This window comes from Columba livia, chromosome 7, assembly GCF_036013475.1.
Source record: "Columba livia isolate bColLiv1 breed racing homer chromosome 7, bColLiv1.pat.W.v2, whole genome shotgun sequence".
NCBI classification, from domain to species: domain Eukaryota; kingdom Metazoa; phylum Chordata; class Aves; order Columbiformes; family Columbidae; genus Columba; species Columba livia.
The window spans coordinates 39693525-39718609 of NC_088608.1; the positions used below are offsets into that span (position 1 = coordinate 39693525).

Genomic DNA, 25085 nt, shown 5'->3' on the forward strand with positions numbered 1-25085 from the left:
TGGAAAATAAATTACTCTGATTCAACTGAAACTAAGCTGAGAGAGATCAAGTGAGTATAGCAAATGTGGCAATAGTACAGAAACAGAATTGGTTTTTTAAAAGTAGTATCCTAGGAAATCAAATATGAAAATAAATAGCTAAGGCCCCCACAATGATTTAGTTCTGCCCTCATTTGATGCCTTTTAATAGCAAAGCACGAGCAGCGATTCCTTGCGTATCATACACCTTCCATCATCCTCTTCCTCTTACTATGATTTGCTTTCCTTTTTCACAACATCTTCTAACCATTTTTTCTACTCGTTTTCCTGCACAGAAAACTTGTTCTTCGGTTCGTTCCACACAGGCGTATTCCCCTACAAAACACATTATTATTTTTACTTATCTGCTCTTTGAATTGTTGTCCTTCCTGCAAAATGTTGTTGATCTCGAGAAGGCCGTACAGTAACGACCAATGCTGCAGACATCATCTGCTCAACATCCCACACATGTGAGTAGACAGCACACTGAAACCTACATGGCCACATTTTTGTTATTGTTACCAAACCTAAGGAAGGCTCAAGTCCAAGTTTAACTTCCAGCTGCATTTTGCTTATGTTCTTTGGAACTGGCGGAGACCTGTTGTCAAAACTATGCTCTTTGAATAGGGATTTAAAATCTGATATGTTTGGATCTTTCTTTTACTCTACAAGTTAGAGAAATCCACTGCCAGGCTGCATCCACAGAAGGAGAAATGAAACACTGGGATATTTGATGGAAAAATCCACCTTGAATCACCTCCGCATACAGTAGGATACCATGTAACAACAGCTCCCTTTCAGGAGAATGATAAAACAATTGTCATGATAACAGTGAAACTCTTGTAACACCAGCTTCAAACGGCTGGTCATTCTGTCTTTACAGGTGCCACAGGACTGAACTGCTAAAAGCTTGTGAAATTTTGTCAAGTTGTTGAAGTTTATTGGCAAATCATGTACTTTTTTAATACCTTCCAGTTGAGCTAAATTGGAGCGTCATTCACAGCTCAACAAGGCAGCTCCCCTATGTAGATAATTCTATACTCGGTGCATACATCCCAGGTGAACATTAAAGGCCTTTTAAAAATCAGAGGATGAACAGTCTATCATAGAAAAGGCTACAATAACTTTTACACAGGCACTACAGCAGCTTTTTTATATGTCTGGCTATCCTAAAACTAAATAAGCAGTCACTAAGTTATCCCATATACGTTTAAACTAAACAGGACTTAACACCAGTGCAATCTAGGGTACTGCACACTAAGAACAATGGGAAAACAGATGTGCGACACATCAGTGTTTTTCTGGGGCAAGAAGAAAGTGAAACTCTTAGCAGACATTATAGTTCACAGCCACCTCTTAGAGTAGAATGCAAATATTTCACACATGCAATAGCAAAGGTAGGATTCCTGCAATTTGAAAGTGAACAGGAATGTGCAAGCAACAAAGCTAAAGTGGATGTTTTCAAGTGAAAAGCTCCTTACATTTAAATCCAATCTTCACACTTACGTACTGCAAAGTCAAAAATGTGTCCTACCTGTGTGGCTTTGTCTCTCATACATGGAGCAGCTTGGCCGTGACTATCACGAGGCCACTGTCCGGCAAGGTATGGAGCGGCGAGCGTATCCAAGGAGGACGTCCGGCGAATAATACTGGAAGGGCTTGATGAAGGTGGCCTCGATTTGTCAGCTACAACAAGAACACTTGATTAGAAAGAAAGCAAGGCAGCGAGCTTAATTATTTGAATTGCCTACAAGAAATCATATCAAATTTGAACTACTTTTAGCATAGGAATTAAGCTTGCTTTCCAGGCTCTATTCAGTTCTAATATGTAATGAAATGTGGTTTTATGGTTTCCTTAAAAACATCCTTACGTCACAAACATTGCATTGGTACTCACACAATGTTATTTATTCCCTCCAAGGTGCAACAGTCATTGGATTCCTAAATGACAAAGGCTTGGAAGAAATTTAAATAGCTAAGTTCACCCCACTAGCCCTTTACCCTTCACCTACTTTAATTCAAGGGACACTATAAACTGACATGGTTTATAAAGCACCCAGTACACAATATATGGCAGAAACATAAAGAGTTACATCTAACCATTAGACCAGAAGTCAACTTTGATAAGGTAACGATGTACATTTTACAAGATAATCAAGACGTCTCCTCCCTTTACATGCTACTTGGTAACTACATTCATTTGCCTGACACTACACCTTCTGCAACACCTCATTTTTAGTGTTTACATTGGTATCACTTTTCAGAATAATTTAGATACTAACAGGAACCCTTATGGAAAAAAGGTTGATTCTAACAATCACAGGAAGTAACAAGAGAAGGAAAAATACCATTAGAAACAAAAATTTGCATCTGTCAATGATATCTTAAAGTGGCAGTAAAAGATTGTGCTGCAAGCTAATAAGTGTAAACACTGGAAAGCAAGGCTTCTCAAAATAGTAAATGAGGTTTGTTAAAGCAACAAGACTGACAGGCAGGAAAGACCCGGGGTTAAGATACACATACACATTCACGCATTATTTGTTACTAGCTATTCTAGATGTAAAATGCAAATCCAGAGATCACAATGACCTAAGCTTACTATCAATTCATCTGCTCCCCACAGAATTATATCTGAAAGAATCATGTAATAATCTTACATATAAAGGCCTACAACAAATGGTGAGAACACAGCAAAAAAGATACAGACATCAGATGGAAACTTTACAAGGGCACAGGAAAAACTCAGTCATCTGTCCTTCCTGACTGTGCCTTAGGATGACTTCTGCACTAAGAGTATAAATAACATAGCGACTCATGCTCTATATAAAATCACTTATGGGCAAAAGAAGTTGTGACTGATTAGAGTTTGTCTGCTAGTCAGAAAGTTAAAACGCTGCCAACAGAAGTCCAGAATTCAATCTCTAAGCCTTTTCAATCTACTAAAGATACATAAATATTAATAAAACCCATTCAGGTATAGATTTCAGTGGTGTAGATGACATTTTAGTCTCGTAGAACACCAGTCTTTCAAATATAAGTCTCATGATATTCTATACTAAATATCTTCACGGAGATTTTGCACTAGAAATGTACACATTAGTGTGTGGATAATATTTCAATTCAACTATAAGGAAGCAATTAGTAACACTATAATGAGGCACATTCACATAAACCAGATGAGATTTCTGGGCTGGTTTATGATTTCTGCTGGTACCAACGACGACAAAAACCTTCCTCCGGAGCTCACAGCAATCTGCTGGCAGGAAGCAGCAGCAGAGCGCCATTTTTGGGTTACCATGCACTTAAGATCCCCATATCAAATAAATTCTCTGACTACTACTACCACCCCCCCTGGAGCACACTGAAGGGTCTGCTTTCATTAGAAGAATTCAAGACTATTCATATTGTCTGTACCACAGGAAAATGTAGCATGCTAATGTAACGCCCCATTCCTTCAAATTTACGCTTGCTTCCAAAGTTATATCAAACATGTTACTTGTCTCAGAAATAGTTGCCATACTCTCCATATTTATTTTTCTTCTCAATTATTCTTCTTCCTCTTCAGGAAGCTTCTCTCTTTTTACTAAGTGGAAACAGAAAGGATGGGGGAAAAATAAAACAACAAACCTGAAGCAGCAGAAACTATTACCCTCTCCCCTCCCCTACGAAAATAATTTTAAGAAGTGGAAAGAACACTTTCCTGGGCAAACAGACAGAATGAAAACTGAAGAGCCTGTTTAAGTTCAAGGGAAGCTGCACATTTCAAGGCACAAAGCCTGTAAGTGCTTTCTTTTCCTCTGATTTAAAAATTCCTTCAAGGAATTACGTTTTCAAACTCCTCCTGTTGAGATGGGGCAAGGACATTCGGATATGTTTTTACTCACTCTTCCATCTTCGCAACATGTCTTAATACAAATTGCCAGAGTCTGCTAGTGCTGTTCCAAAACATTTCAGTGGAAGCGTATGTGATGTTTTCATTGCACTTTCCTCTACTATACTTGAAAGCAAGTGTTCAGCTGCTATTTTTCCTTGGTGTGACCTACATAACAAGAGATCTGCCTCCACAGAGATAATAGTTACAACAGCTGCGGCTGATGAAAAACAATGGAGCTGTTTCATCAAATGGACGCTTCTTCAACATTAGATCTGTTCTAATTGGCCTGATTATCTCTTTAAACCAATATTTGTGATAAATATCAACCCTCCGGTCCATCCGCCACGACTTTATTTAGAAACACAGTCTTTCTGCAATCTGGCTTCAAACAAAGCAAAATAATAGAACAAAACATAAACAGAACATAGACAATACGAATCAAATTTCCCATAATGTGGGAAAACAAGCAAGTCCCCATGCCTCCACAAGGCATTGCAGCAAAGCTGATGGGCCGAAGCTGCTACAGGTAAACTGGGAGCACACACACCTATTGCACTTGTGAAGTTGGGCACCTCCAAAGGCAGCTTAAGCTGACACAGTCTAACAATGTGACTGAAGAGCAAAACCAACTATAGACGCTTACCAACAACTAACTGAAAGTTAAGAAAGGGAGCACTGGCTTGGGGGTCTTAACATGCGAGTACTACAATAATAACTGAAAAAGGAAATTACAGTGTGAGAACTCGTACCTCTGAATGCCTCATGGGAGAAAATTGCTACATATAAAGGGAAGCAAAAAACAAGGAAGGTCTTACACATTAGAAGGTCCTAAGAGACAAAACACTCTTTCAGTTTTTTAGAAAAAGCTCAGGACTGTTATTTGAACTGCAAAACATGGATTACTGCTAAAGTATAACTTGAAGATTGATCTGACAGTCCCGTTTATATCTTTCTACATCTTTGAAATTACCGTTTTGAGAAAGGAAAACAAAAAGTCCAAATAAACATCTTTGAACAGACATCACAAGAAAACAAAACAAATCTAGCTGGCAAGCAGCACAAAGAACCACACACCATTAACCTCAGAAAATCCCCTGACACAGTTCTAATTGAAGCTTTTTATACAGGTGGGATACCCAAAAAAGTGGGACCCAACTAGCTTCTCTTGTACCTAGGCATACAGCCAACCTTTTTGTTCTGGTGTGGTCAGCCTTTTCCTCAGAAACGACATTCCTGGGATCTGCCCCATGCACAGCTTCCTTTTCCCAAAAAGTCATGCAAAACTCTGCGGTTTCACCTATTTTTTATGTTTCGTTGAAAGTAATCAACAGGCTCAGACAGCATTCAGAACAGACACACAGCACAACTGTGTATATTCCCTTTGGAAGACAACCTTGGCTACTCTCTTCACATAAATGTAAAAGAACTACTCGCACTTTTGCTTCTAGTAATTCAAAATCACCCCTCAGTAGGAGAGCATGACTGAACTAATGTTATTTTACAAAACCAAACCTCAGGAAGCCCAAGAGGCTCAAGTTACTTAATTCTAGCGAACAAAAACATTTTTAATTCAAATAAACTCCCCTGAAGTGTTGGCCACAAGAAAACTGAAGTATGATGCTGCGAAAACAAATACACTTTCTTCACACCGACCATTTGTTAAACTGCTTAGGTAAGCAAAGCAGGCATGTAATGGTACACAAAGCCTTCTGTACTCTCTTACCCTACAGTAAGATCTTCTATAACAACTACAAAACCTTGGTAATTGTGGACAGGTCTGCAGCAATTATTGTGTCACTCACCAAATCCTTAAAATGAATAAATTCTACAGTGAAATTTAAAGCGCAATGGAGTTCCATTCCTTCTCCCTACCCCAGGGAAGGGTTCACATCTGAACCCTTTAAGACTTTCCAATATATTGCTATAACAATTTTCAGCATTTCACACAAGTAGGCTTTAATATTATGCTTCCATATATATGTTTAAAAATCAACAGCCAACACAGTTCCAGACAAAACCAAAAAATTTTTCTCCTTAATTTTTAGACTGAGTTTAAACGCCCAATACGATCAACTGGAATATACCAGGAAGTTCAGCATCTATTAGAGAAATCTCTCACAACTCCAAGGCACCTGAAAGGGTCAGTAAAAACTGCTATAGATCTGGTCTTCAACTTCTTGTTTACACAGCCTAGTGCATTATAACATTTTTTGAATTGAAGAGTTGAATTGTTCTGAAAAGAAGTGTTTTATGTAAGATCACATTTGATCTTCACTCAGTAGACAAACCCAGATTAAAAATAACAAAGGGAAAGCATACACAGTTCTCCACCTCATTTCGCAACAGTCTGCTAGTGGGTCAAAACAACTTCCTCTACAAGGGGTGGTTTGCAGACACATATGTGAAAACTGAAGTCAAACTGGAGATTGCAAGACAGACCTCAGAGTGTAGAAATGAGGTCTCGACAGCGATGGACAGGACAGAGCACGTTAACGTGCAAGTAGGAGCTAAGTCAGTCGAAGTAAGCGCTGGACACTGCAGGGAGGGAAAGTAGTAGATGAAAACTGAGCAGCAGGAAGGTCTAGGCTCTTGGTCATATTCAGGAGGCAAAGGGCAAGAAAAGCACAGCAATTCAGCAACTGTGCCATGGAATCTTCAGTTTGTAACTACCCCATCATCAACAGGCAATTCAGTTAAGTATTTCCAACATTCAGTTGCAATGCAGTTCAGAAAACAAGAAAGGGGGGAAAAAAAAAACCAACACACCACACAAAATTAGCTACTAAGTCACATTAGTAAATTCACAAGTTGGTGTTTTCAAGTGTGAAGCAGGTTGATGAAAAAACTATGTTCAAAACTACTCAAGTGCTTCCCAGAAAAGAAAATCCAAAAACCATGAAGTTGAGTCTAAAGCATACAACTTACAGACCCAAAGTTCAGAAGAAGCTATCATCTGTCTAACCTCAAGGTCCATTTTAATCTAAAATAACACAGCTGAAACAATGAACAAAAGCCAACATCGACTGAAAGCAAGAAACAGTGAAACCAAAGTGATTCTGCAGTAGATTCTGACTGATACCCCAAAGTGGCCCGCGTGGCTTCACAACCGTAGTCTCATTATCAAAGTCCTGCTTCAATGTTCTCAGCTACCACTACGCTTTCTCATCTAGATGAATTAAAAATTGAAATTAACTCAGTCTCTACCAAGCACTGGACTAGACAATAAAAATGTTAAGCCATATTAAACAGGTTTAATTTGCCTTTGGGGCCAATACAAGCACCATTCAGAAATTTAAATACAAGAAGTAATTAAATGGACACTACTCTCCTGTTTTCACATGTCTTCTAAAAAGCTGGTGGATTTATCTTTAACACAGTGGAGCGGTCAAATGACTTGTTTCTTTATATATGCAAATTATTAGATCCAGTAAAGAAGTTAGCACGGTTTCAACAGGCTTCTAAAGAAGTGGTCTGACACATGTCTTTACAAACAGCTTTTGAACCTGGATCTCAAGGCCAGCCATCCTGTTCCTCATTCTCCAGGCCAGGAGATTGCACCTTGGGCAAGAGTTTCTATAAAGTTCACAGGAAGACGACAGGATTTTGTCATGTGTATAAACTCAGATTACTGATTAACAAGAATCTCAGCTGAATAATGACTGTCTCATTTGGCAGCATCATTCCTTAAGAGCCAGGATAGGAATAAAGCACAAGTCTGATGAGGAGAGGTTGAGGGACCTGGGGGTTCAGCTGGAGAACAGGAGCTGAGGGGAGACCTTCTGATCTCTGAACTGCCTGAAAGGAGCTTGGAGCCAGGGGGGGGTCGGGCTCTGCTCCCCAGGAACAAGCGCCAGGAGCAGAGGAAACGGCCTCAAGTTGTGCCAGGGGAGGTTGAGGTTGGATGTGGGGAACAGTTTCTTCCCCAAAGGGCTGTGGGGCATTGGAACAGGCTGCCCAGGGAAGTGGTGGAGTCACCATCCCTGGAAGGGTTTAAAAGGCATTTAAACACGGTTCTTAGGGACATGGGTTAGTGCTGGAGTTAGGTAATAGTTGGACTCGATGATCCTGAGGGTTTCTTCCAACTGAAATGATTCTATGATTCTAAACCAACCCCACACGGTAGTCTGATTATAATCATTATTTTAGAAAGGGGGAGCAACATCAGGAGAAGCGCTAAAGAGAATAGCGTTGGTCCTAGATTTCTGCATATACACTTCTGCATATTAGTCAACTTTACTGTCCAGATTATCACATGCAATTTCATGAAAAAGAGTAGCTGTAAGCTTTGGTTAGCTCAAAAGCCACCGATTTTTCCAGATTTGAGGACATTAACACAAAGCCTCATTCACGTATTTTTGAGTAAACTTCTATCCCAAGAAAAAAAGGACCCACGTACATAAGCCTCCATTATCCTCATAATAATAATCCACATACATTATCCTCAACCAGGTGCCACATATTGCTTAAATTTCAGCATTCCCACTATGTTTTCACTATTCAAAGACATTAAGAAGCCGTTTGCTACAAAATGTATGCCATTCCCATGCTATTTTCTATCTTTGCTGTAGCGCGTGTCATCACTCTCAAGTTCAAACATCCTTCTGCAGGATTTATGTTGAAAGTAACTACTAAGAGAGACACTGCATACTTTTTTCCTACATCTACATGCAATGCCTGCAGTGCTAGCTGGTTTTCTAACCACCACCTCATCGACACGGCTTCGGATCAAAAATACATCCCATCTGTCACGGGATGGAGAGAAACGGCAGAGGATGGGAAGGGTGAATTTAGTGTTGTGAAGCCTAAGTTTGTATCAAAGTATCTTCAGTGTATCTGCTACAAGCACGTGGAAACCTCTGGCGGTACTTACAGAAGCGCTACAGAGCGGTTACAATTGCCCACATGGCAAGTTTGCCTGCCCTGTCTCCCAAAGCCAGGAAGCAACAGAGCAGCAACAAAAGCAACAAGCCCTTCACCACGTACACGCTCCGCAAGCGCTGCCACCGGATCGAGAAGGGGCAGAACGGCGGGACAAGCCCGGGCACAGCCCGGGAGCACGGCGGGGGAGCGGGGACACGGCCGACCCCGGGCCTCCCACCCCAAAAAGCGCTGCCTGCAACTCGGGACCACCGCCCCCCCCCAAGGACCGCGCACCCCCCGCCAGCCCCTCAGCCGGCGGGAGCGCTCACCTCTGCAGCCCGGGGAGCCGGGGCTCTTCCTCTCCGGGGAGCTCCTGCCTTGCTCCGGTGAGCGCCGCCGCTGTCGGACCCTGCCCGCCGCTGCAGCGCTGCCCTCCGGCAGCGGGGGCACCGGAGAGGAGCAAGGTGAGGGCCCGCTGCTCGGTGGCGGCGGGGGAGGAGGCGGCGGTAGGTGGTGGGGCCGCGGGGGGCTCCCCCGCGCCCCGCCAGCACGCGTGGGGCTGCCCCGCGAGGCGGCGGCGGGGGCCGCTGAGGCGGCGGCGCCGCTCCCCCCTCCCCCCGGCGTCTGCGTGGCCATGGCGGGGCCGCCGCGCCCGCTGCCGGTGGGCGCCGCGCGCGTGGGGCTGATGCTGCGCGAGGCGGGCGCCGCGCGTGGGAGACCCGCGCCCGGGGCGCCCCCGCCGCCGCTCCTCGTGGGGCTGCCATGTTGCTGCTGCTGCTTGAGCTGGAAGGGCACCGTGGCCCGCATGGGCTGGAGGCGGCTGCCCGCTCCCGCTCCGCCGCCCGCCGCCGCCGCGCCGCCGACCCCCAGGGAGGTGGCCGGGGTCGGGGAGCCGCTGCGCCTCACGCGCTGGTGGGACATTGTCCGCGGGGAGCCGGGGCTCGAGGAAAACCGTCGGTGGCGGGGAAGGCAGAGCAGCGCGCCAGGCGCGAGCAGGTCCCCGCGGGGCTCCGACGCCTCAGGCGGCAGCAGCGGCAGCCGCGGGGCCGTCCCCTCCGCGCCGCCGTTCCCAGCCCGGGGCGCCCGGCGCTGCCTCCGCCGCGCGCCTCATCAACAATAGTGCCCCGGCCGCCCTGCCCGCCCCCCGCGCCCTCCCATTGGCCGCGCCGCCGCTCGGCTCGCGCAGCTACGGCGCTCCCATTGGCTGCGCAGCGCGCTCCTGAGTGGCCGAGCCTGCGCGGGGAGGGCGGCGGGGCCAGCGCTTAAAGGAACACGCACCCCCGGACGGGGCGGGGTGGGGGGGTTAGCGTGGCCGTGACACCGGCGAGCGATCGCGGCCCGGGCTGCAGCTCCAGCCCCGGGAGCCCCTGGCCGGGGCAGCAATCGCAGGCCCGCGGTCCCGCCCCCGAGCGGCGCAGAGCGGGCGCGGGGCCGGCGGCACCGCTCCAGGTGTCTGTCACCTGTCAGCCGGCGGGGCTGGCGGTGCCGCTCGCCCTTGTCTGCGAGCCTGTCCCGGGGACACGGGGTGCGCTAGAAATAGGGCTGCTCCGTTGGTTTTAGCCGTAAATGCTCCGTAGGAGAGGACGAGGGCTCAGCGGCGGTTTATCCAATCGCTTTGCCACCAGCTTAGCATTACCCGTGATGGCACCAGATAGGCGGGTCATATCCAGGCAGACTTGACCCCCTTCCCCCTAAATTGCTGTGTTTACTGAGCTCCGTTGGATTAGTTGCATCTTCACTGCAATCTTTTAAAAACACTTGTCAACTGCCAGCATCCTCTTAGCCTGATTTTTGCCTTAGAGAAGTGAATACATGCATGAAATAGGCCTTTGTTCGCGTGTTTGGATCATTTAGGTGCAAAGTAAACACACGTTAGCACCTTCAGGACGTGAAGGAATCAATAAATCCTCAATACCGCTGTGCAAGTTGCACGTCGCAACTCAATACTATTGCTGTGATACAAGTGGTGTGACGACAAATTGCATCCCGTTCTCTCTTCAGCTTGGCTGTGCTTGGGTTCGGATTTTTCTGTCTCCTTTGCTGTTTCTTATTGAAGCCTACTTTGCTTAAAAAGCACCTTTGAAGAGCCCCATCCTTGTGGCTGACGGGTTTAACAAACCTGAAAAGCGAGACTATGTGCATAGGCCCTTCTTAAAGGATGCCTGGATGCCATTCTACCTAAAGCCCAGAACGTTAAAGCTCTTGCCAGAGTCAAGAGCTTTTTATGAGAAGCTGGACTGGCAGAACAGAGCAAGATGGATGCGTTTCTGGTTGTGAGGCTGCCATGAGGTTAGCTCTTGCATTCTGGATTAATTGATTTTCTTTTGAAGGACATTATGCTTGCTTACAGGTACTGTAGTTGCTAGTAATACAGCCTGCAGGATACCCGGATGGGTCAACCAGAATTGGCTACAAGAGCCTGTGCCCAGTTTGCGGGTTGTCCTGGGCTGCCCCTGCAAGCAGCTGTGTCAAGGGGCAGCACCAGAAGCCTCACAGATCACCATCGGTCCCGCCGTCTCCCTTTCCTAGTGTCCAATTCACTCCAGTCAGCTTGGAAATTACACACATAGGGCCACTTGCCAGCCCTTTTCTTGTAGCCATCACGAGCGCTTCTGGAACAGCGTCACCCTGGCACGTCTGGAGAAATAAATGGAACCCGTCTGCTGCTTGGTGGGCAGCCCAGGGCAGCGCATGGTTCTCCTAAAGCAGGTTAACCTGTGCAGCATGTTTTTCAGCTCTTAGCTGCAATTTTGATCAAGCCGAGAAGATGCAATCTGTGCAGTCCTTCCTGCGGCGACAGCACCACTGCCAGTGCAGCTGCTCAGCAGGCTTTCACCCCTTGGACAGTTTATCCTCTCAGAAATACTGGGGTTGTTTGGAAGCGCTGTGCCATGAAGATCTTTTTAAGGCATAAAATATTCTGAACAAATCCTAATTCTTGTTTTGAAGAGGCCAAAAATGAAAGGTATTGATCCATATTTATTTGCGTGGCGCATGTTGCGGAGCCAAGTCACGACTTTGAATGCGGAAGATATCTGTGACAATTATGGTACTTCCCACGCTGTTGTCACGCTGCAAAAACGTGCTCCGCACGGTTGTTGTGAGAATATAAAGCAAAGCATTCAGGTGTACTGCTCATCAACAGTTGTTTTGCTTTACGTGCGTTAGACATGAAAGTTGAACGTGTAAAGTCATGTCCTCAGACCTAACCAAGCACCTCGTACTTCATGCATTAATTTGTTTAAACTGTAACAAATGTGTTACAACAGGATCGTACTCCTACGCATTATGGAAATAATGGAAGCAACTACATTGTCGGGAGATTAAATCTGGGTATTGCAGACATCCCCTTACATGCAAGGTGCTAGTTCTTTCTTAAAATACGGTGCTGCAGGAACAAACGAATCAGTGCAAACCTCGGAAGCATATCAAGAGTGTCCACCAAGGCAGATGGCTCAAGCACACAGAGCTGCGTGAGCAAATCTGCAACCTGCTGGAAACAGGGATGTAAACAAGTCAGGGAAGCGGCCAGAATCGGAACCCCGAATGAAAAGCAGAGAAACAAGGGTCAAAGAGGTTTAACTAAGTTCACAGAATCACAGAATCCCAGAATGTCAGGGGTCGGAAGGGACCTGGAAAGCTCATCCAGTGCAACCCCCCATGGAGCAGGAACACCCAGATGAGGTTACACAGGAAGGTGTCCAGGCGGGTTGGAATGTCTGCAGAGAAGGAGACTCCACAACCCCCCTGGGCAGCCTGGTCCAGTGTTCTCTTACCCTTACTGAGAAGAAGTTTCTTCTCAAATTCAAGTGGAATCTCTTGTGTTCCAGTTTGCACCCATTGCCCCTTGTCCTGTCACTGGTTGTCACCAAGAAGAGCCTGGCTCCATCCTCCTGACACTCCCCCTTTCCATATTGATCCCCATGAATGAGTCCCCCCTCAGTCTCCTCTTGTCCAGCTCCAGAGCCCCAGCTCCCTCAGCCTTTCCTCACACGGGAGATGCTCCACTCCCTTCAGCATCTTGGTGGCTGCGCTGGACTCTCTCCAGCAGTTCCCTGTCCTGCTGGAACTGAGGGGCCACAACTGGACACAATATTCCAGGTGTGGTCTCCCCAGGGCAGAGCAGAGGGGCAGGAGAACCTCTCTGACCTACTGACCACCCCCTTCTAACCCACCCCAGGTACCATTGGCCTTCCTGGCCACAAGGGCCCAGTGCTGGCTCATGGTCATCCTGTTGTCCACCAGGACCCCCAGGTCCCTTTCCCCTACGCTGCTCTCTAATAGGTCATTCCCCAACTTATACTGGAACCTGGGGTTGTTCCTGCCCAGATGACAGACTCTACACTTGCCCTTGTTAAATTTCATCAGGTTATTCCCCACCCAACTCTCGAGCCTGTCCAGGTCTCTGGATGGCAGCACAGCCTCTGGCGTGTCAGCCACTCCTCCCAGCTTGGTGTCATCAGCAAACTTGCTGACAGTCACTCTATTCCCTTGTTCAAATCATTGATTAATACATTGAATAACACCGGCCCCAGTTCATAGGCCCAGATCCCACTGGGCGGCTATCAAAACAACTAATACTTAGGGAGTTTTGTTGTACAGAGCACCGGAAGGTTAGGAGTAGAACCCCTCACTGCTCATAGCAATACATATTAAAAATGTACTGTTAAAAGCAATATCAGCAAACCTTCTAGAAAATAGCTGTGCTCCAAGTAGCTTCAAATATGTTTTTGTCTTACTCCAAAATTAAACTAATGCAAAGCAGCACACCTAGAGGAGCAATCTACAGCCTGAAATTGTTTTTTTACTTACAGTTGTTGCAAGCGATATTGAAGGTTGAAAGACTAAAGATTCTGGGAGTCTGATCTAAACATTATATTATGCCCCAGGATGTTTCACTGCATTTCTTATCTCTCCCCTGCAGAGTTTGTTTTGCCTATTTATGTGGGTGTTCAACATCAACGGGAGAAAAAAGACATTAAAAAAAAAAATAGGATGAATATAATAGAATCTGCTTCACACAAAACCTGTAAGATCCTAGTTAATATCACAGAATATCTGGGGGGATTTGAGGAGGCAAGCAGATTGAAATAAGGTATTAGATTAAAACAATAAAAAACAACAGATGGGACCTTGGACATGAATCAAAGTGCATATGATGAGCAAAAGACAACTTAAAGCAAAATGCGCTCCCACCGCATGTTATGAAGTACAGTCTTTAAGAAAAGTTGTCATATAAATAACATCCCAAGGCTCCAGCGCCTCACTGGCATTAAGATAACACAGTTTGGACAAACCAGCCCTGCTCACTGCAGGCTGGAGAGATGTTTCCACCACGCACTCATGGCCCACGTAATTGCCTGGGAAAGTATGAGGGTGATCCCTGTAGCGCTAAATTCACCTGCGTGCAACATGTTCTTCCCGGCATATGAATAATTTTCTCAGCTCGTGTCAAACGGCAGCAGCAACACCAAGGAGATAACGCCATGGTGAGCGCTCAGGAGAGGGACAACTGGAGCCAAGCTGGTCACCAACGCCTCGGGTTGTGTTGCGGGAGGAGAGGGAGCAGCAGGAAAGGCACGTTGCCCACCACGTTTCTGGGTTCCCGTAACGGTGAGAGACGAGCGGCCCAGTTCATCTGAACAAGACACAGCTTCATCTCCCGCGGGCGTCGAAGATGCCGAGTGATAATTTGCAGATAACTCCTCCCCTCCAACAATAAAACTTTTCTTCCTTTTAGGAAACAGGTCATTCTTCTTTAAAATTATCTCCCAAAAACTTGGTATCTTTAGCGCAGATTTACAAAGCTCACAAATACAACACAGAGATTTGTCTGTACCTGTGCGCAGAGATGTAACATGTCTCTGTATTTAGGGCAGAAGGAAGTACAAACCGTAGAAGGAAACTCTTGATTTGCAAATATTAAACATGGATTGCTCTTACGTGCCACCAGCACAATTTCTGTCCTTGCGAGTACAAAAAAACTATATACTGTAAAACATCTATTTCAACTGTTGACATTGTGAGTTAATTTGATAAACGACAATATTTCAAGAACTTAGGTTTTTATGGCCATGTTGTAGGATGATAAACATCTTGTCTATGTGATGAATAGGCATATAACTATAAATGCTCTTCGCTTAAGAGAACAGAGATGAGTGTTCACTCCTGATTCAGGTCTACAATCTGGTTTTGCTTCTGTTTGGTTTTGCAACATTTAGAAAAGCTAAAGAGATGGTGCAAAGCACGTTGGCAGGGCTTGTTCACGCACTGGCAAGTGGTGACCAAATCATCTTCTCTCTCCAAATACTAGCCTTGTAGTTAAACTGTGCCTTAAAAGCACATTTCTATCCCTCACAGTCACAGGGCAAAGCTCACACACACGATTTACTTGCATTCTGGCTTACCAGAAGCAAACAATAAATAAAATTAGCCTGCTTAAGAGTGATTTTAAGCCAGCTGTTTCTGAGGCCTGCTTCACCATTTTTAACGGTCCTGCAAGAAAATTCTTGGCATAGCAACAGAAATGCAGGTTCCCAATAAATTCTTTGCAGATTCTGCGGCCACTTGTATGTGTCTTGGCCGCAGTGAAACCGAGGTGTGCACCCTCACGGGCTTGAGTCTGACCTACAGCTTCCAACAGTGACTTGGGTCAGATCCGATCTGTAACTAACCCAGAGACCTGGGCGTGCAACAAGTTACTCGTTACAACATCTCTGCAGGGTTCAATTATTGCTTTTCCAGTGAGAGGAAAGGCAGAGGGAGAGCAAGAGGTTGAGAAAATAGGTCTAATTTCAATATTGCTGCCAATGACTGCAAAAAGTTCGGACTCGCCGTCAGTAGACGGAACAGAGCACAAGCTTAGCTGGCTCATTATGCACACCGTTCCACGCACATAAAAGTACCTTATGAAAACCATATTTCTGGTCATTCTGCTCAGGAAATCTGATAGCCCGTGGCATGAACTCCTCGCAAGAAAAGGCTGCATGAAGTGAGAGGGGAGAGCAAAAAAGCCGTTCCAAGGGGCTGTTTGCAGGCCCATTGCACACTAGTAAAATGGGCCGTACAACCTCTGTATCACAATGCCCTGCGCTATCCTTTCCTCCGAGCGCTTTCCAGGAGCAATGAAGAAATAGGGCCAAGGACAAATGCTGATTCTGACTGTGTTGCTGATGCCTGAAACAAATGTCTCTACCTTCCCTCCATGCTCCTTCCCCTTCCTCAAATGCACTTGAGATGCTGCCCGCTGGCTTTTGCCCATCGCCTGCCCAAACCGCGCCTGCTCTGTGCTGCCTGTATGTCCTCCTTCTCAAAAGGTGCTTGGACCTTGATGGAGGGTCTTGGGAAGCTCCCATCCTTCCCATCAGGAATTTAAATGCACGTGGATAGTGTGTTTCCAGCCTTTCTCAATATTTCCGTCCTTAACATGTGCCTGGGTGAGCCCCATCTAGAAATGCCGTTTGGTCAGGCGCTGCACGGTAAATGCAGACCTGCTTTCCTTAGCTGTGTTCCTCTCCTGACAGGGCTGCTCCAGAGCCCTCAGGCAGCATTACTGTCTTTGTAAAAGAGGCACGAGTGATCCCCAAGTGGCTCAGGTCACCACTGGGGATTCCTCCACTGAGAGCTGAAAGCAGAAGATTCCCCTGATATAAGAGCAGAAGACCAAAGTGTGCCATTTTCATTCTAGGAATCCATTCATTTCCATGGAGAATCACAACCTTTCAGGCTAACATGAAAAGCTTAATTTTATACAGACACAAACATGTTGGTATAGTCGAGTTTTCCTGCCTGTGGAAAATTATCCTTCTTATCCAACAGAATGTGCTCTGGGTCATGGCAGCGAGCAGATGTCTATAATCTCCTGCACGTGGAGAATTTCCATAGCATCAGAATTAGCAAGAAGTAAATGAGGGAAAAAAAAAAGAGAATCCCTGAATGGAAACAAATGGAAAACCGACGTGGCTGCTTTCCCCAAAGTACGTTCTGCAGCTGCATCGCTGCTCCGGAACAAAGGGAAATGTAATTATTGTTGTTTTACTTTCATTTCCCATTAGCAAAGCAAAAGCCAAATACAAGCGGTTGTTGTTTCTGCAGGAGAGAGCTGGCCGAGGTGAGCGGAGGAGGTCACACAGAAAACCTACACCAGGACTATTTCTTAAGCCTGGGCAGCTCATGCACCCAATAAAAGCAATATAGCAGTAAAATTCACCAGCAATGCTTTGTTACGGCAGTGCTGCTTGCCTCAGTTTGCTCCTTCTTCCTTATGACAGCAAGAAATGAAGCTTCTCATTCTGCCTGCCTTCTTTCTTTGCGTTTCGGAGGTAGTTCTTTGGCCACAGAGGTGTAAGGCTTGCACCACTTTCTTATCTGCTTATGAAAATCATCACTGTGGATAGAGAAAAATAAATTAACAAGAATTGGGTAAGTAGGACAGATACAAGCAATGAGGTGCAGGATGAGTCCCACCAATCTGCGTATAGTGGAAAGTACCAGAACCAGTATAGCACTTGGTGCTTGAAGGTACAAGATGTGTGTTGCGGCACTGCAGGGTCTGAGATGCTTCTGCTACGGAGTTGGTGCTGATGTGGAACCCCTTCTCAAGGGAAACCCAGGAATGCTGGGAGTGGAACCAAAGAGAGGAGTTTACCACTCTGGTGACACCGAATCATTGAGTTTAGTTGCCTTTGTGTAAGACTTTGCCTCAAAGCTGTGGTGACCATTGCCCAAGGGAGCTGGCAGCGAGGGGCAGCAGGACTCCAGAAAGAGAACCGAGTTCCCTCCACGAGCACAGGCAGAACAGCTCCCACCGAGCCCAGTGAGTGTTTGCGTGGCTAGAAAGGGGAGGAGAGGTGGACAGCAGGATGAGCATGAGCCAGCACTGGGCCTTTGTGGCCAGGAAGGCCAATGGTACCTGGGGTGGATTAGAAGGGGGTGGTCAGTAGGTCAGAGAGGTTCTCCTGCCCCTCTGCTCTGCCCTGGGGAGACCACACCTGGAATATTGTGTCCAGTTGTGGCCCCTCAGTTCCAGCAGGACAGGGAACTGCTGGAGAGAGTCCAGCGCAGCCACCAAGATGCTGAAGGGAGTGGAGCATCTCCCGTGTGAGGAAAGGCTGAGGGAGCTGGGGCTCTGGAGCTGGACAAGAGGAGGCTGAGGGGTGACTCAGTCATGGGGATCAATATGGAAAGGGTGAGTGTCAGGAGGATGGAGCCAGGCTCTTCTGGGTGACAACCAGTGATAGGACAAGGGGCAATGGGTGCAAACTGGAACACGGGAGGTTCCACTTAAATATGAGAAGAAACTTGTTCCTGGTGAGGGTGGCAGAGCCTGGCCCAGGCTGCCCAGGGAGGTTGTGGAGTCTCCTTCTCTGCAGACATTCCAGCCCGCCTGGACACCTTCCTGTGTAACCTCATCTGGGTGTTCCTGCTCCATGGGGGGATTGCACTGGATGAGCTTTCCAGGGCCCTTCCAACCCCTGACGTTCTGGGATCCTGTGAAGAGATGGGGCTTGTTTCTTGTTGGAAGGGAAGATTCAATATTTTCCTTCTGGTCAGGAAGGGAAGGTGACTTAGTGGGGGTGATATTCAGTTCTCAGCACCATTTTGCATTGATTTCCCTCTGTTCTCCACACGAACAAGCACCCATGTCCTAAAGCCTCAGCGGCACTCAGGCCACAGAGCAATAACTCCTTTCACACTTACACATAGGACACGAGGAAGATGAGATCTAATGAACGGCCTCACCTGTGCATGGGCGGAGTGTATCCACCATTTGTATGGTGTTCATCCAAGTTAACGGCTCAGCTTGAAGTTCGGCTGGAAAATGGAAACTGGAGGAAGAGCCCTTCATCACAAAGTACGAAATCCCAGGCAGCTCCTTCAACACGAAGTGGGGAGTTTGTAGATCACCAGGCAGCACAACGAAGGAGACAAGACCAGCTCCTGGTCCGGCCGCTCAGCTGCCAGCGACCCAACGGGCTCCTCCGCTCATTCCTGGGCGCACGTCTTGTTACTCGTGGCCAATAATCCCATGAAAAACCCACAAAGGACCATGCTTTTTGTCATTAATACGATCTTTAATAAATGGAATAATGCACCATTTTACAGCAAGCCTTTTCTTTTAGACCTAAAGAATAGCCTTTTAAATGTTCTTAACCAATGTCTCTGTATCAATACAATCTCTTTATTTAGGTTTATATATAACAAAGCAATTCTTACAAGTATTCATAGAAAACTCTGTAGTGGCTTTAATGACGTCAGCTTTCATAGTGGCATCCACAGATGATTAAAAAACAAAAATTAGCTTTTTATTTCATACTCACACTGTTCCGTGAAACACAACTTATACAGCATAGCAAGAGTATTGGGCAGCTTATACAAAAGAAATAACTGAAAGCAATTATTTATAAATTCATACATGATATTTCCTCAGTCGTTTGAGAGAAAAACCAAAAATACCCGTTAAGGAAAGGGTTCTGATGAGATTCCATATTCTAGGGTTTCTCGCCTCCTCCCCAGAAGGGCTCGCTGGGAAAGTGATGCTCTCTTTACAGTCTTTCGTAAGGAAAACGGCAGTTTCACATCGCCCCTAGAAATCAGTCTTTGCCATGTTCATTTTCCTCTTACTCTGCGTTACGGGGAAAAGAACAGGAATTGTCAAATGTGATTCCAGCTTATAGAAATGTGGCTAGAGCACACTCTCCTCTAGAGACAAAAAGCAGACAGGAAACATGACATACAAACCTCTTTAAATACATCGCAACAGCGTGGAAGAGAGAGAAGAGCCACGAATCAGGAAATCCAGAAGTGACCAAGCAAAGCCAGCTGGAACTTGGACTTGCCTGTTTGTTCTTGGGACTTTGTACAAACTACGGAAAACATTCTTCTCTTTCCTTCTGAATAACCGGGACTGAAGTGCGATGCTTCACCACACAGCTCTGAAGCGCAAAAGTGAACCAAGTGCTCTACAAAGAGACCTCGCACATCTTTGCTGTCTCAAAAACCGAGTGAACGGGGCTACAAAAGCTGCCTTGACGCGAGGAAGTTATAAAGGCCAATTATTTCTGCTGTAAAATAGTGGGCAAGATGTGGTGTGTGTGCTCCTGAATTCTCGCCCGCAGGCTCGTGCCAAACGCGGCTCCCGGGCTGGTTCTGTCCCCTGCACCAGGGGCATTTCTGCCACCAGCTCCGGTCGGGACGGAGGAAACACCAACCAAGAGATCGGATTTGTTACTATTTGTCATCAAAACTGAACCTCTGTGGGAGGCTGGGATCAAAAAAGCATGTATTCCCACAGCTGCAGGTTTATATGGCGACGTAGAAGCCTAAAATGTAATTGGATTTCATGGACTGAAATGCTACGTTTAAACGGCAAACACACCCCGAACTATGGCTACTACCATAAAAATTATCACGGATGGAGTATTTCGGGTTATCTTTTGATCTTGAAGAGAAATACCTTAAATTACGCAGGTTTCAATCATGTTCGTGACGGGCATTCCCAGCTCTAAGTCTGTGGTGAGAGATCCCACCCTGCGTGTCACCTCTGATCCCCATCGCCGCCACGAGCTAATGACAAGGTGACAAAGCACATCACACCTGCCCCAGCGCTACCGTCTGGGGCCGCAACGCGCAGGATTCAACCCTGGAACTGACACACCACGTGCCTATGCATCTAAACGCATTTTAAAAGGAGGTTAACATATTTACCTGTTAAAATGGATAGTGGGAGACCAGACGGGACAATCTAAATAATCCAAATTTCTGCACAACATGAAGCCGGCTGGTTTGTAATGCAGCTTTCATAGACTAATCAACCCTATTGCAATTTGCTTTGATAAGCTGCTCCAAATTTGCCAATTAAGACATCAGGTCATGTATATACTACTATGCCCAGCAATTATGACTTAAACCCAGCCTGCTTCAGCAATGGGAACTCCCAGCATTGTTATACAAGCAAAAATTACAGCATAATTAATTTTTCCTGTATTGACTAAATATGTGGATTTAAAAATTCTCCCTAATTAGGCTGGAACCTCCCATAATAACATTTCAATGACAGAATGGCTGCGATCTTTTGAATACACGCCAAAAATGTATCATCTGAACGTTGACTTAGCGAAGTGACATTAGTGGACTATTGTTTGTAACATTTAAAGAAGGAACAGCATTAGAGCAAAATGCACTGGACACTCAAACTAAGGATGCAAAACACAAAGAGAAATGTTCTTGTAGCGATGTCAACATCAGTTGGTTTTCTTTTAAATCAGGAATTCCTTCCCCTTTAGCTGTGCAATTTAAGTGCGCCGTGGAGTTTCAATAAAGGCATTGTTAATACTCATTGTTTCTCGCAGGAAGCTATAAGCAAACTCAGGGCAAGTGTTGCAGATAATCTGACTTGTAAATCCCAGTTTTAGAAGGAAATCGATCCGCCGGTCTGCTCGGGCCATCAGAACTCGCATTCTGCACCCCACGTTGTGCCATAGGAAACAGGAAAGGAGACGATGCACCCACCTAAGCAACAATTCTGGCTTCTGCTAGCACGGCACTTTGTAAAACCAGGAAGATTTTGGCTTTTGGCTCATATATACAAACATCACAAATGTTTGCTCTAACATCTCACTTGAATTACACGTTATAAATTACTATCGCAAATGTTCTACTCTTGCCTATTTGGCAGTGGCACAATTCATAGGTATTTACACTATCATTCTATTTTCATTTTGCTATATTTACCTCATCTGCAATATAAATGAGAAATTGATAGAAAATTATCAACTTTCATCATTATCCTTTTTTCTTAAAAGAAAAATAACACAAAGAAATAAAACACATTTGTCTCCCCTGTTTATAGGACATTTATCAACTATCCACGTGTCCAATCTGCAGAATTCTCTCTCTTACATGTATTTTGTTTGGTTACGGATGATTCCTCATGGTATGAAATATCATTCAATATCATTTAATTGACAGAGCAAGTATTTTGTGGAGATTGGATTATGGGCTGTCAGCAAAAAAACAAACACAAGGGCATTACTAAATTCAGTATTAAAACCAAACTGCTAATCTGATCTCATCCAGCTGTGCAGAATGACAATATTTTAGTACCTACTTAAGAGTTTGTTTTGACTGACCCTTAAAAAGAAACAGTTTTTCTCTATTTAATCTACACGATCCTTTGTGATCAAGTACATCTTTCTGTCATAGCTCAAGCTATATTTACCCATGGTAGATTACAAAGCCAATGCTTTCTACTACTGATAACTCATCCCAAAGGCCTTCCAGCGAGCGACGGAAATAAAGGCAAAGGAAGTATTGTTTGCTTTAAGAACATTTAAGGAAAACTGCAGAAGAACATGTTCACCTGGTGTTAAAATGAGTTTGATTGCACTGAGCGTAAAAAGTTGGGTTTCTTACAAAGGCTTGGCCTGCAAAGCCAGGCTTGGCAGAGCGGAGCAGAACGCAAGTCCCTGTTCTCGCCCCAGAGAGTTTCAAGTTAGACAAGAGTGTCCTAAATCCACTTTCCAGCCCACGTTCTAAATGCCAAAGGACGAGACGTGTGAGGCAAAGCAAAACGTCACGGGACAGGAGTGAAAATGTCGAGCGTGTGCGGAACAGCGACCCTCAGAACCCAGTGCTCCCGGGATGGGACGGACATCTGGGACAACATCTGGGGGACAAGAGGGCACACGGAACCCCCAGAGTGAATGAAAAGCCAAACCAGAGAAAGGCTGTATTTTTGAAGAGAGGAGATGTATATAAATGTATTTATATGGGCACGTAACAGAATTACGACTTGAACCGGTGCTCTCATGGCTCTTACTTCTACACCTACACTTAAGCCAAGTCTGGGTTTGTAGAGTTATCTCTTGGAGATATCTAGGAGAATCTAAGAAACGCTAAGAAGCATTACACGAGAAAACAAGTGCAGCTGAGCATAAACAAGGGAGTCTGGGAAACAGCAAGAACCAGATGTGTTCTGCTAGCTGGATCGTCACATACAGAAGAACAGTTTGGTAATGATCAAACAGCAAGGAAACAAACGGGCTGGCGAGCGCAGAGCCCGCGGAACAGACCTTCTGCCTTTCAACATCGCCACGTCTCGCATCAGCTGAGAAACCATTCCCGCTATCAAACACTGACATAGGTAGTCTTCATCTAAATAGTTTTTACTGAAGTGTTTTCAATCAGAAAAGAATATTTCTCGGGTGGAAGGAGGTGCTGACCAATAAGGAAATTCATTTTCTTTCCGCAGACGGATCGTTCTGAAAAGGGTAAAGTTTACTTGAGATGGTCAAAACCAATTCTTCTCAATAGATAGCACATTCATGCTTACCGACACCTAAAATCAATGTGCATACAAACTGAAAGAAGGCTCGAAGCAGAGGGAAAAAAACCCCAGCCCTCCCGCGCCAACACTCGTAGCCATTAATTTTAAAAGCATGCAATACATTTCAACAAGACGATTGAGGGTCTCTAAACACTCCAAGGGGAGGACGAGTTTCAGCTCAGCAACAACAGTCCCTTAGGATGCACCTACCTGCAGAAGTACTCAAGTTGATTTCACCCCAGATTGTCTGTAATGAGGTAAATCAGGAAAGATTTGGGACTCGTTACAAAACTGGATTGTGCCACATAGGATTCATAATTTTTCCTCTGTGTAAACAAAGTATGTTGGCAACCTGTCTTCACTAGAGCTTTTCAGTATGACAGTGATCAAGATTTCTGAATAAAATGTGGTTTTCAGTGTACATCAGTGATCTAAATAAGGTTTTACATAAATACAGGGGGTGAAACCGCACACAAAATAAAATGAAGAAGATGGCTGACACTGTTTCCTTACATTTGTTCAACATTTTGTTATTCAGAACTTCACGGGCTGGCATCTACTACTATGAAGGAAACATATTTTGCTTTGGGAGGATCAAAGGAAAGGTACTGAGCTTGGATTTTTTTGTCGTCGCTCCTTTTTAAAAGCCCTTTCAAGCCGGGGAAAATTCACGCGTTGTCGCCTCAGAGCACAATGTGATGGAAGCAGCCACTTTGGGCTGGCTACGCCTGCAAAGTCCGGTCGCGAGCGGCCGACGGCTCAGCTGTCGGGGCAAAACGAACCAAAACGAAAGGGGAACGTGTGGCAGTTTCAGAAACACGCTTTTCAATAAAGCATACTGTGAACTAGAGACTATTGCACATTTCAACATGACACAAGAAAAACAGGGGCTCAAAAGAGAATACACTTTGTAACATAGAAATACACAGACTAGCTTGTGCACAGAAATCAAAACATGGTTACGAGACACCACTGCAGTCAAACCTGTCTTAGAGTCTGCTTAGGATCTTAGTGACCTTAAGAAACTGGTCCAAACTGATTATCAGCGATACTTTTTTTTTGTTACTTTTTTTAAAAAAATATTTTGAGACCACATTTTTGATACACATATATATATTCTGTGGTCAAAACAGACAGACTTAACTTTAGCGATACTAAATAAAAGTGCAAAAAACGTTCGAAAAACCAAAACGAAATAAAAAAATATGGAAGCATAAGCTAAAAATTTTCTGCATAGCTGAAATCTATTTAAAGCGAGTCCTTGGTAGGGGTTGCTGACAGGAGGAGAAAGCAGTTTTTTCAAATGTCTTCTGCGTGTTTGTCTCAAAGAACGCAAAAAAAACCAAAACAAAACAAACCAAAACAACCGAAAAAAAGGTCATTTCTGGGCGTTTTAAAGTGTTTCACAGGCAGTTGACTCCCGCGTCCTTGGACACCATGGTGGTGGCGGCGCCGCCCTCGGCGAGGTACACGGCTGTGCTGGACTTGGGGGGTAGCGCCCGCTCGCTGCCGTTGTTGTTGACCTCGCAGGGCAGCGGCTCGGTGGAGATGACCCACGTGGAGGGACGCCAGCGCTTCAGCGAATACGGGGTTTTCACGCGTTTCTTGATCTTCTCTCCCGAGCCCGATTTGCCGTCCTGCGAGGAGTCACCTACTGAAGGCGAAACAAAGAGCACGAAATAGTATTAGGAGGAAGGTAAAGGTGGAGTGGCGGGTCCAGGGTTGTTATCATGCAAAACAGAACAAAAGAACAAAATCTTATCAGACAAAAGCGACTGCAGCAGAGGCACCGCAGGTGTAACGGCTACAGCACCTGCCAATAAAACAAGGGGTCAGATTCTGTTCTCTGTCAGAAATTAGGCTGAGGGAGCTGGGGCTCTGGAGCTGGACAAGAGGAGACTGAGGGGTGACTCATTCCTGGGGATCAATATGGAAAGGGGGAGTGTCAGGAGGATGGAGCCAGGCTCTTCTGGTGACAACCAGTGATAGGACAAGGGGCAGTGGGTG

The 25085-nt window shown here is 45.5% G+C and overlaps 2 protein-coding genes across 3 annotated transcripts in view; both read right to left on the reverse strand.

Moving 5' to 3' along the window:
- The window catches only part of FAM117B (family with sequence similarity 117 member B), a 28778-nt gene extending 18921 nt beyond the window's left edge, over nucleotides 1–9857 (reverse strand). The window contains exons 1-2 of the mRNA XM_065069492.1: nucleotides 9082–9857; nucleotides 1553–1704 (exon numbers count right to left, since the gene is read on the reverse strand). Coding sequence (XP_064925564.1) covers nucleotides 1553–1704; nucleotides 9082–9673 — 744 coding nt within the window. The 5' untranslated portion in view covers nucleotides 9674–9857. The remainder of the gene's footprint in view (nucleotides 1–1552; nucleotides 1705–9081) is intronic.
- An 8947-nt stretch (nucleotides 9858–18804) lies between these two features.
- The window catches only part of BMPR2 (bone morphogenetic protein receptor type 2), an 88744-nt gene continuing 82463 nt past the window's right edge, over nucleotides 18805–25085 (reverse strand). For both annotated transcript variants that reach the window (XM_065069491.1, XM_065069490.1), the window contains exon 13: nucleotides 18805–24732. In XM_065069491.1, the coding sequence (XP_064925563.1) occupies nucleotides 24482–24732 (251 nt within the window). In that variant the 3' untranslated portion in view covers nucleotides 18805–24481. The remainder of the gene's footprint in view (nucleotides 24733–25085) is intronic.